The following is a 16395-nucleotide window of genomic DNA, read 5'->3' on the forward strand; positions in this document are numbered from 1 at the left end:
AGCAGTAGATGGTTTTCATGCCTCGTAGCCAGTTAAACTCTCTTGCTCCTTTGAGCTACTAATGTGTTTTCTATCTTTGTGTCATGGAGAAGGAAGTTCTCTGAGGATCCTGGCTTTACACAGGATAAATACATACATCCTAAAAGGTCCCCTAATGCCCATGGCCACTGTTCTCATGTACACATTGAAAGTCCTCGCTCCTGATGCCCAGGAGCTGGCATGGCACTGATGCCCTTCATAGCCCTAGAAACAACTCTTTCTTTGATTCATTAAACTTTATCATAAAGTTTTAGCAAAGTGACTCCTTCATACACACATATGTATGCACAATCAGGATTCAGAATTCATATATATTCATATATATGTGTGTGTATGTAACAGATATGGATTCATATGTCCATTAGGAAGTGTCCCATACAAGCTTATATTAAGCATTTTATGTGGCATTTTGTCTCTTTTCCTTGGTTTAGTCTGAAAGAGTTTGTCCTTACAAGAGAAGAAAAACTTGGCTCATTATCCTAGCAGCTCCTTGTCAGTCCTGCATCCAGTTTGCTTTCTTTTTCTAGCCTGAAAATGATTCCCTCCAGAATCCTTTGATAAGCAGCAAGGAAACTACGACCCCCTTGCCCTTCTTCAAAGCTAATCATCTCCCCAAGGTAGTAAAATATATTTATAGACCAACCATTTTTTAAGGGCCAAAACCATCAAAAAGCATTTCACAGCCAGTCAGTTCAATAATGACCAGATACCGTCCAGCATTTGGAGATAAATGGAGACCATCATGCTGTACCGAGATGCTTTCTGGCAATTTATTGCTTATCTAAGGGAAAAGGTCGGCTTCCTCGGGGGATCATCTCGCCTCCTCAAACCCTCTCTTCTTGAAGCGGATTCTGATTGGCAATGATGGCACCATAAAGTGATCTAATTTCCCCAAGCTTTTATTTGCCTCTCAGATTCTCAATTTATTCTGCAGGACAAGATGTCCAAAGGCTATCAACCAAGCAGGCCTGAAATCATTCTGCCACCCTCTATTCTGCATTTACTGCTTTCCCAGGAATACTCCATCACCCCAACTTCAACAACTTCTTCTTTCTAGACTTTATGGACATATGCCCTCAGAAAAGAGTCACAAAACAAAACAAAACAACCCTTTAGTATTCCACAAGGCACCAGCAGCTCACTGTGGTGGAGGGTTATGCTGAGAAGCTGGGGAATTATCTGATAATGAAAAAGGAATAAAAAAAAAAAAAACCAACTACCATTTCTGCTCACCTGCTTGTTTGTTTTGGCAAAGTTGATCCCCACGCCCTGCACCATGGGCCCCGTGAAGCCTACTGGACAGGCATCACATCTGAAACCCGGAGCCAAATTTGTGCAGCGCACACCAGGGTAGCAGGGATGGTATTTACACTGGGGAGAGAAAGTGTTCCATCGTTAGCTCTTTGGGGAAAGTAAGTTGGAGCTTTCCATAGTCTACTTGTACACCTTACTTATTCCTTTATATACGTGGTAAAACTGACAAAAGGAAATTAAAATGTCCCATTTCATCATTGCCTGTTGAGCCCCTTAGCCAACCACTCTGGTTAGTTGTTCACTATGTTACAGATGATGCCGTGTCAACATTAAATTCATCTTTCACATAAACCCGTCTCCATCCGGGTATGGCAAGCTCCCCAGCATTCCAACTTTCCCCGGGAAAGGCCTGTGTCACTGCAACCGTTCTCCTGAGGACACCCAGAGCATCTGTGAGCCGTCATGGAAATGGAGGCAGGGCAGGAGTTTCTACAGTTAGACAGGTCCTTCATGGAGAACCTGCCTCTCCGCCAGACAGTCCATGACTATTCCAAGGCCTCCTAAAAAAAAAAAGCCTACAAGATGGTTCTGTTATCTATTAAAAAAAAAACAACTTTAACTAATGTAAAAAACATGAGCATTTCCTGCCATTTCAAAAAGGAAGAAAATTCCAGCCCACAGATAAAAACCAGAGACAGTTCTGTGGAACGTGTGCAGGATCTGTTCTCTGACCGAGAGATTCCTAGAGACCAGCCTAACTTCGCATTAGCAGGAGTTGGGGCCTGTGGGGGTGTTGAGGGATCAGCTGAGCAGACATTAGCCTTCAGGGCCCTGTGAGAGGCATGATGTCTCTTCTCCTTCCAGCTGCCTTCTTGCCGGGATAGGAAAAGGCACATTTTGGGGGCAGCTTTGCTACCAGCCATGGGCACCGTTGCATGACCAGGCTTGGACCAGACGATGGCCCTGCTGGTTTCCTTCTGAAGTTCTGCCTGCTGGCTGTATATGGTCACGGGCTCTATCCTTGGGTGCTTCAGCTGCCCTCAGGCCTCCCTAACAGACCTGCTTGGTGTAAGATTCCCTCTGCTCCTTACTTTCCACATGTGTAGGTTTCTAATATATGTTGCTTCAGGGAAATAATCAACACGGATGTTGGAGTGGAAAGCAGAAACTATAACAACGTAGCGACATAGTCAGGTAAAAAGCTGGGAGCACAGAAAAGTGACAGTCCTGGCTGCGGCCGTGTGCTCGGCCCTCCTGCTGCCACTCGGGATGTCTCAGCGACTCTACACATCATGAAGGAAGCAGTTCTCTGGAGCCTGGAGGACAGCTCAGGGGGCCCCTGATACACAGTAGGGCTTCTTGGTCCACAGTGGCATGGAAGAGACCTGGAGAGCTCCCATTCTGTGCAGCTGAGCGTTACCTCATCCACGTCAGAACAGGTGATCCCGTTCCCCGTGTAGCCATCTGGGCAGGGTCCACATTGGAAGCCGTCCCTGGTGTCCGTGCATCGGACACCTCGGAAACAAGGGCTGGAGTCACAGCGACGTGTTGGTCGGGTTGGGGGTGCTGGAGGAGCTATGGGCACCAGCGTGTTTGGGGTTGGGGACTGGAAGCTGAGAGGGCCTAGGAAACAAGACCAGTTAATCCATGGGTTTACTGACTCATGTGGAATACGTAGGATGCAAAGTGAAATGTGGCTTCCCCATGAATCTCCCCCACTTCCCATCAACTATTGTACAGAACTGCCAGATGCAGTCACGTGGCCTCACTTCAGACCCTCAGTTAGCCTGCACCGCCCCGATCAGGAGGAGCCGGTCACCACAGAAGCACTTACCACAAGCCTGGCACTCAGCAATAGTGTTTCGCAAAAATGATGTTTCCTTGACCTTTAGAAACAGAAGGAAGACACTGCAAAGGAATACTTGGTACAGCCCAGAAGGAAAGTATCCCTGTGAGGCCGCCCAAGAAAGGTTTCTGCAGTATTAAAAAAGCCTGTGATGGCTCCTACTACCTCAGCCATGGAGGCTCAGGGCTAAGTCCTACTTCCTTGCCTGTGTGGGTCAGCCACTCCACCCACCAGCACAGAAAGCTGCTATCACAATGCTCTGGTTTGCCTCAGGATAGATAGCCTCTGTTCCTCACCTGCTGCCTCAGAAGATCTTTCACCTCTCCAAGGAGCTGGTTTAATTGTGTCATTTGACCCAAAAACTGTCGATTAAAGTCTCCTGTAGGAATAACCAAAGGTAAGGAATGGTCAGCCAGTGTCACTTGGCAGGATTGGGATGGAGGGCCTTGTGCAAAATTCTCTTCCATTAAGTCACATCCCTAGCCTGTGGGCTTTTCTGAGACAGGGTCTTAGTATATAGTCCAAGCTGGTATCAAACTGGCACTCCTCCTGCCTCAGCCTCCTGCGTCGTAGGAATAGCAGCATGCATGTTCTTGTCTGGTTGATGACAGTCAATTATAAGTGATTATCTGAATTCAATTTAGGTAATTTATTTAATTCATCTAACAAATAATGCCACTGATGCTGTTGGTCAATTGATCCATATTTGTGAGCTACAAGAATAAAAGGGCAGTGAAAAGATTATGTGGCTGGACTTTGTCCAAGAGCCTGATTTGTACAGACGCATTCTCAGGGGCTGCTGTGCTCCCAGGACATGTCTGGGTTAGAGGACCCAGCCCTTTAGGAGCCTTGACAAGTGTCCATGTCGATGAGAGGTACACACTGTACTCCCAGGAGCACACACCTGTGCCTGTGGCAGCCAGCGGCTCACTCTGCTGCAGGAAACAGTCTTGTAGGCTGGCCACCTGGAACAGAGAGCCCCTCACCACCAGCTTCAGCTCTTCCAAGAAGTCCTGAAAGGAAAAAAAATGCATGCATAGATTGCTGATAGGACAATTAAAATTCTCACTAACATGGCGTGAAACAGAAGACAAGAGTTGATGGGATTTTTTTTCCCCTTTTTTTGAGGCTGCATTGAACAGAGCTATTATTAAGCTCATCTTTGCTAATGAATGGTTTGCCAATATCTGTGAAGAAAGATATTGTTACTTGTGCTTCTCCGCCAATGGCAGTTCTCTATTCTTTGACATTCTTGTTATTTGCATGGAAAGAATAACTAAATAACACGATTAAAGGAGAGAGCGTACATGATCCTGTCAGAGATAATTTTCCTAACTTTAGCTACGCCTTTTAAATGGAGCAACTATTGGAAAAGTCACCTCCAAAGAGTTTACTTATTTCATCTGAAACAGAAGTCCTTGATTTTGACTTCATATTAAGTGTGAATTTTTAAAAAAGATGCCAAGGCATCAGACCCCAAGACTCCGATTCAATTTGTCTTGAGGGGAGCTGTGCAGCACATATTGTGCGATTCTCCAAGTGACTCTAACACGCAGCCCAGGACCAACAGGGACGAGCTGACACTTTCCTCAGCACAGACCTTTGTACTTTGGACCAGCACAGCCCATTTTCCACCCTGCAGAATTGTTCATGGGTTCCTACCTGGGGCTTCCTCTGGAATGTTCTCAATTCAATGGCCTGTGGGTTCTGGGTGAGACCAGAGAAGGCTCTGGGGAGGTTGTTCACTGAATCAACCTGGACACAGTCCAAGTAGAGTTCTACGGAGCCGGCCCCTCTCTGCAAATTGCTGAGTCTCAGGAGAATCCGGTGGCGCCTCCCATCCGCCAGCTGCAGGTTGTTGAAAACCACCAGATGAATCTTCCCATCATCCTTTAGGTAACGGAGGATGGCTGTGGCCAAATGCAGAGCAAAGACATGGTGAGAGGAAGGTGGTCCTGGGCTAAGTGACTGTCTACTCACAGGGCTGGGACGCTGGATCTCAAACATTGATTTACCAATTTTTGTGTGCCAGGTCCTTGGCACGGTGCAGCGCTATCGGGTGACCTACCTTTCTCCTGAGGACATTTTGTGAGCATGAAAAAAACACAGAAAGCTAGCGAATCCAAAAATAAACACTAAACTTTAACGAATAAAGAGAGTCTTCCCCCGTCGGAGAGTAGGATAAAGTTCATGCACATGCTAACGGCATATATTCATTAACTCACCAAGCACAAGTACCCCCAGGACTTCAGGGCAGTGAGTGCTGTTCTCAGTTGCTTTAGTTTTATGGAACTAGAGTAAGCAAGTGAGGCTTAGGCAGGAGCTTGCTCAGGTCACCATGAGGCTGGGACTAAAATCAGAGCCCCAGTGTGCTGTGTTCCAGGGCACGGCCTGGTCTTTGTAAGCGTATTTCACATCATGTTTTAAGATGTAGTGTTGTTCTTCAGCAATCCACCCCCAACAGTCTAGCAAACAGACTCTGAGCAGGACCTTATCGTCTGTTCCCAAATGCAAAGCACTCTTTCTTATTCTGTGCACTAACTAGAGACTCATGGGACAGCCTTGCTTTTTCACCCCATCACTGCCTTAAACGTATCAGGACCTGAGTTGGAACCTGGTCCCGAAAGACTACATTTTGTAGGTGGAACCCTTTGGCTGAGTTTTGCCAGAAAGACTAAAATGATTTGTTTCCAAGGTTTTGATGAACCTGCCAAGACACTTCATGAAGAGAGGGGGTGGGGAGAAGACAGGGAGACAGAGACAGACAGAGAGACAGAGTGGATGGTTTCTATATGCTTGGCCTGGGGAGTGGTACTACATGAGGAGGTGTGGCCTTGTTGGGGTAAGTGTGTCACTGTGGATGTGGGCGTTAAGACTCTCATGCTAGCTCCCTTGGAGGCCAGTCTTCTCCTGGCTGCCTTCAGAACAAGAGGTGGAACTCTCAGCTCCTCCAGCCCCACATCTGCCTGGATGCTGCCATGCTCCCACCTTGATGATAAGGGACTGAACCTCTGAACCTGTAAGCCAGCCCCAATTAAATGTTGTCCTTAAAAGAGTTGCCCTTGGTCATGGCGTCTTTTCACAGCAGTAACCACCTAAGACAGAGAGACAGAAAGACAGACAGACAGCAAGACAGACAGACAGCAAGACAGACAGACAGCAAGACAGACAGACAGAGACAAAGACACAGAGAGACACAGAGAGAGCTGAAATTAAAGTAAAACTTTTTTAAAAGCTAAGAATGCTCATTTCAGGGCCATAGAGTGGTTCACTGGATATACATTCTTTTTTTATTAATTTTTATTATTTATTTATTATTTATTTTTTATTATTAATGTATTCTCTCATGTATTGTATCTCTTCCAGTCCTTCCCCCCTCACCTCCCCACCCCCAACTACCCCTCTTCCATTTCCCTTCAGAAAAGAGCAGGCCTCCCGATGATTTCAACCAAGCATGGCACATCAAGTTGCAACAAGACTGGTCACATCCCTTCACATTAAGGCTGGCTGAGGCCACCCAGTAGGAGAAAAAGGGTCTCCAAAACAGACGAAAGCATCAGAAACAGCTCCTGCCCCCACTGTTAGGGCTCCCACAAACCCACCAAGCTACACAACCATAACACAGGCTGTTATTCCTATACTAATGACCCACGTGGTCAAAGACGGGAACCAACTGTTGAGATGACTTTCTAGTTCAGATAAGACAGCTGATCTGCGTGCAATGGCAAATCATGGAGTGTAGTAAAAATGGTTTGAAAATGTTCATTTAAAGATGTTCTTTGTTAGTAAACACTCTGCACAGCGCGTATGTCTAGAAAAAGTTGGGCTCTTTAAATAAAAGTACAATCATAAAGCAAGTCCTCGTGGAATAGATCCGGGGATAGACAGGTGGCCCCGCAGTTAGGAGCATCCAGATTTGGTTCCCCTCACCCACAGGACAACTCACAACTCTCTGTAACTCTGGTTCAGGCAATCGATGCCCTTTTCTTGACTTTGTGGTCACCAGGCATGAATAATGCACTCATACATGCAGGTAAACACTCGCCCACACAAAATAAATCTTTTAAAAAATACAATATTTCATATAAAAAGAATAGAAAAAAAATTCTTGGCATTCAATGAAAACTGAAAGGTGTAACCATTTCTTCATTCAGAAAACTTGTACATGTATATGTGTGCATGCATATATGCACGTGTATGTGTGTAAATACATATACGCACACACGCGCACACACACATACACACACATATGCATGGTAGAGAAAATTGTCAAAGCTAGTTGGGTAATTTCTGAGTGTTTGTTGAGTGTATTTTCCCTTTTGCTCATCTTGAGTGCCTAAGCTTCCTCCATGAAACGTCCATTACTTACACATAAGAAAATAGAATGGAGCCACCAGGACAGTTCAGCTGGTAACAGCACACATTGTCGAGCCTGACAACCTGAGTTCAGTTCACAGAGGCACATGCACACGCATAAGCACACACACACACACACACACCCATGCATACACACAAACTCACACACACGCACACGCACGTACGCACACACACAGATCCAACACATTTATATTAGAAACTAGGAAGTGGAAGCTAGAATACGTATTTAAGTCTCCAGTGCCGTTGATCTGTGCAATTTGTAGCAAGCCACTCGAAGTGCCTTCCCTTCGGCCTCTTCAGCCAACTGCAAGCGCCAAACCAGAGCTGCCACAGAGGGCAGCTAGGCAACAAACTAGTATGTGGCAGTGTGGCCAAAGAAAATGATACATTTTAAAGCTTTGCCCAAATCACACTTTCTAGGTTCGTTTTCCTACCTCCTCTCACATGTTCTAGCTTTGCTTTTCTATTTGGCAATCGTGAGTGGAGATGGACAGAACCGGCACTGTGTTCTGTGACATACGCATGCCAGGAGGGGGTCTGACAGAACTTTCCTTATGTCTATGAGGTCACTACTCTGTGCTTCTTGCCCAAAGAGAACTTGTAAGATGTGGATCTTCTATGGGAGCTCAGTGCTTCCGTAGACGTAATACTAAACACGGCAGGAAAAGACAGAAGATGGCCGCAGAATACGCACAAGGAGAAACTCCCTCTGTGCTCTCTACCTCTGCTCTCTTTCCTCCTGAGTTTGGGGGATTAGAGATGTTGAGTCACTTCCTCTGAGAAGAAAATGAAGATTTATTTCTAGTCTCGGATGCAGCAGGATCTTTATCCTTTTATTTACTACTGACTGAATCGGGAATTAATTTAAAATAGTGGCTTCAGGGCTTGGAAGCGGAGACATACAGTAACTAAGAGAAGGAGAAATTAAAAGCAAACCCAAGTGCCACTTCACTTTCTGAAATGTCAACTGCTTCACTACTCAGAGCAGTTCCCAAATACCTGGTGTTTTACGAGCCAATAAAAACACCACTTGTCTATTAAACTTGAATTGGGTCATGCACGCTTTTCGCCAATACGCCATCATTCTAGTGAGGGCCATGATTTCCCCTTCCTGGATCAACAGTTGAAGAAAATAGACGTGCATTTAAGACACGTAATTAAAACACATACTCTAGATTTTCCTCCCCCAAACTAAGTTTTCCGTGGACTTTAAAGGAAACATCCTTTAGGCGCAATGCCACTTTTAACAGATCTTTGCAGAACCCGTGGGTCATGGTTTATTTTCATGACTGAAGAGCTGAGATGAGTTTTATAAACAGTACGCAGTGAAGCAGACGCTGCGAGTACGAACTCTCAAAGTACTAAATGAGCGCATTTAAAACTTTCCACATGAATCAAAGCCGACAGAGCAGCGTGTCTCCGTCCGAGGCCAGCAACAGACCCTGCCCGTGTGCCGGAACTCCGGAAGGACAGCTGTATTTCTGCCTTGTGTCTTTTGTGCAGATGCAGCAAAGTCTCCCAAAAGACATATTCCCGCAAGTGCCTAGGACTTGTGACAAGGGGGGGATCAGGGAGGATCATGGAAACTTTCACGGTGTCTGTTAGAAAAATTACCAAGTGCTCTGACATTTACCGTTCTTCACTCTTGATCAGTGGTTTTCCTTTTTCATTTTTCCTCTTTTATGGCAAATCCCACACTCCACTGTCTCCATACTTCTATATTACATCCTCCAAGCCCTAAGGCCACCCCAGAAGGCAGCCTCGGAAGCCAACTTGTCCTCATCAGTCACAGAGACCCTCGAGCAGCCATGAATACTGTCGCTGGAGACCATGTAGCCTGCTGAGTGGGTGCCTCCTGACCTCCCAGAAGCAGGGAACACACAAGCTCTCTTCTCAGAGCTCCTGGGATCTGGAACCCAGCCCCTGACCCCGGAACACCACGCCTCTGCCAGATCAGCACTCTGGGGGAAGTTCCCTGGGTACCGTTCTGTTTCTCCAGCTGCAGCATTCTCAGTTCCCAAGTCAGTTGGCGGTCCACTAATCCTGCCGGCTCATGCCTACAGATGCCTCTGCTTCCGTCTGCTGCCTCTCTGGGTTCCTCTGACTGACCCCTGGCTCCCCCTCCCATGGTTGATCCTTTTTGTACAGTTTTGAGACTGGAGGTTTTGAGACTGGAGGACTGAGTGTCCTAGAGGATTGTTCTGATCCAAATCTTGCCTGTTTATTTACTTGTACTTGAGTTTACTTATAGTTGTGTAAGTGTTTTGTACCGATATATGCTACGTGTGATACATTTGCACTTGGTGCAGGCGGAGGTCTGAGGAGGGCATCCTCCAACTTGAGGTAAAGACAGTCGCCAGTTGGGAATTGTTTCTAGGACCTCTGTAAACCGAGTGCTCTTAACCTCTGAGCCATCTCTCCAGCCCAGTTCTTGCCTTTTTAAAGCAAGCACATTAATAAGCACATGGATTTGTCCACTAGATCCCTAGTGGCTTCTGACTAATTCTAAACTCCTTATGCCAGCACAGGCCCAACCCCAGTGTCACCTCAGTTTCTTTCCATACTGCTAAGTCTACTTCCTCTGCCTTTTCTGGTGTCTGAAAGGGACTGAACAGCTGTTTGATGTTGTCACATGCAATCACACCGTTTAAAAAAAATGTGGAGGATTTTTCTCTCTAAGCTTAGCCTGTTTGTGTCCTTAACAGTCTTTGGCCCAATCTGAATGGCCCAGAGCTACGTCTGCTCACCTGAGTACCAGGTGACACAGGACCCAAACTGCTGAACCCATTAGATGCCATCTTTGTGGTTAATAAGAAAACAAAGCCACTGAACCAAACCCTAGCCAGGAGGATTTGAAGTTCTGCTATATTGGGAAGGAATTTTCAAAAAAAGTGCTTTCGAAGAAATGGACCTTGGAGTAAGAATGTTATAGAATGCTGACTTTTAAAGCAATGAGGCAGGGTGCCAGCTTTCAAAACCTGGAAATGACAGCACTTTGTCTGCTCGGGAAGTGGAGTCGAGAGTGCTGGCCTGCAGGCAAGCGACTTTACTTTAGTCTTGGTACTTAAAAGTCTCTGATGAAAACCATCACTGTGGACTTGGGTCATCCTTTTAAGGTCATTATACATTTGTAAAATGGCTTCTTGCTATCAGCGTCCTCTGTGGCAGACTCTGGTTTGTCTTCACTGATTCATTTTTATGGGCTATGTACCGGGTCATGGTAACTTCTATACTGTGGAGCACCACACAAAAGTAAATCACCAAATAGCTTTTCACTAATAATCCTCTGGGTGACCGTGGTAAGCCTAGCCTGTTTCAAAATGTCCTTCTAACAGTTTTCACATAAGTAAGGTTTTCAGAGGCTGGGTGGAGGGAGAAGACAGAGAAAGTTAGTAGAAGGGAGGCATGTTGGCTATACACAGCATCTGAGGAGGGGGTTATTTTAAATGATTCTGAGAGTCGTCATAGTACAAAACGTGTTGTCAGTGACAAAGCTGTGAGGGGTGCAAAATCCAAAGGTCGTGTTCTAAGGACAGTCACAAAGCCATTTCCGCAGCACCCTGGCCATTCCTAGCTTTTACACAATCTCAGAATATTAGCAGGACAAATCATTAGCTTAATATCGCTCTTCACAAATCCCTTCAATAAAAGGCAGCTGCCACCAGCTCGGTCTGGCCACAGGGAACTCATTAACTCCCGGAGAAATGTGTGCAGCTCTGTGATGCCTTGCCCGGTTTTCCTAGTACAGGGTGAGTATCTGTGTCCTCTGAGTCCCACCGATCGGTTCCAATCTTACTTCTCAGAGCTGAACAGATCTAGCCCAATCCTGATGTCAAACAATTCCCTTCAAACACTCTCACATCCTTTCTTACATCGCTCCTGTCTTTTGCCTGGCTCCTTCACTGCAGTAGTGTGGATGTGGCTTGGACACTGAGGAGGACAGTGGGACTGTGAATTCAAGTAGCCCTACCACAAATGTCTCTTCATGGTCCTAAAGATGCAAAGACCTTTTAAAAAGAGTTAGAGGGCTCAGAGCAATGGCCCCTTCCAGAGACCTGGTTCGAGTCCCGGCACCCATGTGGCAGGTCACAAACATCTGTAAGTCTAGTTTCGAAAAATGCATCTCCTTCTCCTGGCCTCCATGGGTACCAGGTATGCACGTTGTACATAAACCATACATGATGCATAAAGATGCATGCAAGCAAAACACCCATATGCATAAAATAATGAAGAAAATTAAAAGCAGATCTTTCATTCAGCAAATAATTTTGTATCTCTACTACACATCTAGCATGGTGCTCAACACTGATTGGCTCTCGGTGCTATTAACAAGGGCTCCTTGATTAGCTCTCCCATATCCTACACTGGCAATCCACTTTTCTCTCCGGAGAACAGATTTACATTTGTACTTATTCGTTTTAATGATCGACTGTGCGCTGTGCCGCCTTGCAAACGCTGACGACATTTCCCTTCCACATGCTCCATTCCGCTCTCTTGCTTTGTGCTACCTGTAAACACAACAGTACCGTCCCCTACGGCACCACATTGATTTCTGGCTTATTTAACCCTAGTTGTCTTCTGGCATATTCATGTTTATATCATTTAGAAAGGCAAATGAGATACTTTATGAAATTTTTCTGAAGTCAAGGTATGTTATTCTTACAGCACCGACTTGAGCTTCCGCCTTGGAAATTATTGTAAACAGAGAAAGCACGCCGTGCCTTATTCCTATTGGCCCTGTTTTTGTGTTCAGAAATCCCAGATTTCTTTTCCAGGCGATCCTAAAATATGTTAATAATGATAATGATAATAACTTTATGGGTTTGATCCAAAGTCATCACTCCGAGGCTTTCGGGATCTACTTCTCTCCTCTGTAGAAAGACCATGTACACTCTGTTCCCTGTGACTTCCAAATGTTGCCAACAGTGGCTATGCTCTCACTTTCTCTACCGAATCCCTGTCTATCATCTACCTGGGCAGGGACAACTAGGTCCATTCAGGGAAGCGTTGCTCTGGTTTGGACTAAGCACACACATATTTGTGCCCCCTCTTCTCATCTCTATCCGCACCCCTCACACTCCAGTCTCTATTTCAGAGTCATGAATGTTGGTTCTGGTTTTTGACTCATTTAGTTTAAGCAGGGCTAATCTGTGTGACCATCAGATTAGAACTATGTATTGGATACTGGTGGGGTCCTCGGGGGTAGATAACTAAAGCAATGCCCCCGCCATTTCCTTGACACTTTTGTTGATTGGTTGGTGGTGCTGGGGACTGAGCCCAGGCTGTTGAAGAACAGTCTGGGAAAGCATCCCACCTCTGAGCTCCATCTCCAGCCCTCTTTTCACTTTTTTATTTTGAGACAGAGTTTCACTAAGGTGCCCAGACTAGCCTTGGGCTCACTCTGTCTCAGCTTACAGAACATCTGGTATTGCTGGTATGAACCAGCATGTCCAGTTTGATGTTACTGTTGTGTATTTTTTGTTTGCTTTTAAGCCTCCTTGACAGTTTGAAGAACATTTGGGGGTTTGGGGGTACTGGGTAAGACAGAAGCACGAGTCAACTTCAGCTAACCTTAGACCTCTGGTAATCTCGCATTACGTGTTCCTGACAGTGGGCTTATTTATTCCTTCTCCTTCTTTATTCCAAACACAGTCCAAATATTCTCTTTATTATCGAGTGTGCAAATCAATAACATCAACTCAATTTGACCTTAGCCTTTTCTATTTTAATTTTTATAGTTTTAGAAAGGTTTTTTTTTTTAAATCTTTCGCCTTTTGCATGTGACCATGCTAAAACTGAGCTCAGGCATGTTTTGAAATATGAAAGGGAAAGTGAGTGTTAGGCCTTTCCCACTCGGCATACTGTGACGAACCTTCTGCATTAGAGTCTGAGTCTTCCCACTTCCCCCTACTCACTCTAGACCCCTACTGGGTCTAGAACTCACTTAAAGCTCCTCCTCTGTGATGGTTTGTGTATGCTCGGCCCAGGGAGTAACACTATTAGAAGCTAGGGTCTTGTTGGGAGTACATGTGTCCCTGTGGATGTGGGCTTAGCACCGTCATCCTAGCTGCCTGGAAGCCAGCATTCTGCTAGCAGCCTTCAGACGAAGATGTAGACCTCTCAGCTCCTCCTGCACCATGCCTGCCTGGATGCTGCCATGGTCCTGCCCTGATGATAATAGACTGAACCTCTGAAACTGTAAGCCAGATCCAATTAAATGTCGTTCTTATAAGAGTTGCCTTGATCATGGTGTCTGTTGACAGCAGTAAAACCCTAACCAAGACATCCTCCCTCAAGCTATACTGGTCTTTAGCCTGTCAGATTCAGAACTGCTACCCCAATCCACTGTACACTTCTGATCCTTAGACTGAAGAGTATTTCTGACTCTAGTCATGGTAGCAATTTCCTGGGGTGTCCTTCCTTTCAACACCACTAAGTTGGACTTGGTCACAACCAAATGAAGACTAAGGGGACAATTCTTTCTCACAGGCAAAACTGCCATCAAAACAGTTGGGTGAATAACAGGCATCTGTCCTGTCCACCCATCCATCCTATACTATTTAAAAACCTGAGGTTTTTGTTTGAACACCATAGGCTAATGGGGTTCAGTATACACTTTCGTTCTTGGGGTCACTCTGAGATGACTATAATCACCTTCACTGTAACTGGGAACTGTGCTGTCAGAGTCACAGATGTACTCATGGTGACTAGTCCTCAGGACTTTTAACTGGGACTCAAATCTGGGATGCTAACAGGAAAGTTGTCTCCATGCCAGACACTAGCATAACTTCAAACATATCAACCACACAGTTTCTGCAAAATATTCATTTGCGTGAAGATCGTACCACCTGTGTTACTAAGAATTTGACAGGTCATTTTTACCAGAAACATTACCTATATCTTCCTGTTTGCAGACGTTCTCCAACATGGATTCATTAAAAAAAAAGAAAGAAAGAAAGAAAGAAAGAAAGAAAGAAAGAAACCTCTTTTCAAACAATTTACACTATAATTCCATAATTTCCACAAAATGTTGTGTCACTGTTTATGTTATTCAACTTGCACATATGGAATCTGTTTTCTTTGGGGCCTTGCTGTAGTCCCTACAAAGTGTTGTGGTCGTAAGGGTGTCTTGTCTCTGCTGAGAAAGAGCTCATAGCATATTAGAGGGACTTGTAAGCAATTAAAGCACTAAGCACAGCACAATTAGTCCTTTCTTGGCTAGGAAGCATAAAGTCAATAAAGGAAACCGAGATGGTGACTGGATGGCTCTTCTGTGTGCAGGATTTTGGTATTTGGAGATGGTGCAGGGCATGTAATGGTTAGAACAGAGGACAGGTACAAAGGGACAGAGACAGAAAGACGGCGTGAGTGGGCCCGATACTCTTTCTAGCAGAAGCACAGACTGCAGACAAGGCCACCATGAGGTATGATTTGGGAAGCACAGTTGAGGGTTATGTGGTAGAACCTGAAGGGGTGAGGCAAAGGCACCTCATACATTTTGGAATGGGGACACTGCAGGTCTCTGGCTGGATGTACCTTGAGTGAGTCTGTTTTGTCAGCAGTAATGACATGGCAGGGGTGGGGTGACTTAGAGGTGGGGAGAATGGAAGCAGAGAGCTCGTTGCAGGCTCTTCTGAGGTCGTCATGAGTCACACTTGAGTTTATTCCAGGAGTTCCTCTAGGACCAGAGGGCCTGATTCTGTTCTCTAATACCATCTCTACCGTTATCTTCCGGTCCCCATCTAATGATCAGTCAGGCCTGTTAACGGGAGAGGTGGGCTTTACTTCCTCTCAGGTTCGTTTAGTCGGCAGAAATGCATTTGGCTTGCTTCTGAGTGTGGTATTGTTTTTTCTGCAAACTAACTGAAGGGAGACCAGCTAAGCCTTGGTCAGTTGAGGGATGCCTGGAAACTACTGTGCAGGGAGACAACTCTCTCAAGGCTCTGCGAACTAAGTCAGTAAGACTGCCATTAAATGCTTCAACAAAAAGTCATAACCACATGCCACCTCTTCTTGGACCCAGAAACTCGCTGACTCTCCTTCACTGTGCAGTTCATCATGGATGCCGCTCCTTTCTACTGCTTTGGATTCAGCAGTGGTGGCAAATGTGTGTCTTTTCCCTGCTTTTCTAGAGAAACAACTCAACGTGAAAATTTCAACTCCCCAAGCTTTAATAGCCATATAACTTCTCTTTACTCTCTGAGAACCCTCATTTCCAGATCCTCCCAGGACTCTTCCTGCTGGTCACATTTTTCTAAGAATCACATCGTTTCCAACAGGCTATGACAAAATGCCTGGGACCAACAACTTAAAGGAAGGAAGTTTATTTTGGCTCACATTTGCAGAGGTGCATGGGCAGAGCGCCGTGATATGGAATATGAGGAGGAGTGGAGTGCAAATTGGTCACTTTATGGCAGAGAGAGAGAGAGAGAGAGAGAGAGAGAGAGAGAGAGAGAGAGAGAGAGAGAGAAGGGGGAAGGGGAGGGGAAGAGGGAGAGAAGCAGAAATCCGGAGTGCCCATGTCCCTTCAAGGGTACGGCCCCAGTGACCCAACTGCCTTAGCCCCATGTAATACTCTTCCAGTGGCACAAAACCTTAGCACATGGGCTTTAAGGAACATTTAAGATTTGAACCAGAAGAGGAGGGTTGGGGATGGAACTTATTGGTGCAGTGCTTGCCATAATGAAACCTCAGGTTCTATCTCCAGCACGGGGAAACAAATGAGTGAAGGTTTCAATCTTTTCTCTCCTCTAAAAGGTTGACCATCTAGAACTTACAGCCACATGACATTGCCAGCTTCTCTTGGGCGGAAACAGTAGCAAGCCCTCCGCGCATTTCTAGACACTCCGTGAGTCTAGTGTTACTTTGGCTTTGAGAGT

General features: G+C 45.6%; 1 protein-coding gene across 1 annotated transcript in view; it reads right to left on the reverse strand.

Moving 5' to 3' along the window:
- The window catches only part of Thbs4 (thrombospondin 4), a 42127-nt gene that overhangs the window by 19464 nt on the left and 6268 nt on the right, over positions 1 to 16395 (reverse strand). The window contains exons 3-8 of the mRNA NM_017133.1: positions 4802 to 5049; positions 4044 to 4152; positions 3436 to 3518; positions 3128 to 3179; positions 2714 to 2916; positions 1273 to 1410 (exon numbers count right to left, since the gene is read on the reverse strand). Of these exons, the coding sequence (NP_058829.1) occupies positions 1273 to 1410; positions 2714 to 2916; positions 3128 to 3179; positions 3436 to 3518; positions 4044 to 4152; positions 4802 to 5049 (833 nt within the window). The remainder of the gene's footprint in view (positions 1 to 1272; positions 1411 to 2713; positions 2917 to 3127; positions 3180 to 3435; positions 3519 to 4043; positions 4153 to 4801; positions 5050 to 16395) is intronic.

Source organism: Rattus norvegicus, chromosome 2 (assembly GCF_036323735.1).
Source record: "Rattus norvegicus strain BN/NHsdMcwi chromosome 2, GRCr8, whole genome shotgun sequence".
In the NCBI taxonomy this organism is placed as follows: Eukaryota; Metazoa; Chordata; class Mammalia; order Rodentia; family Muridae; genus Rattus; species Rattus norvegicus.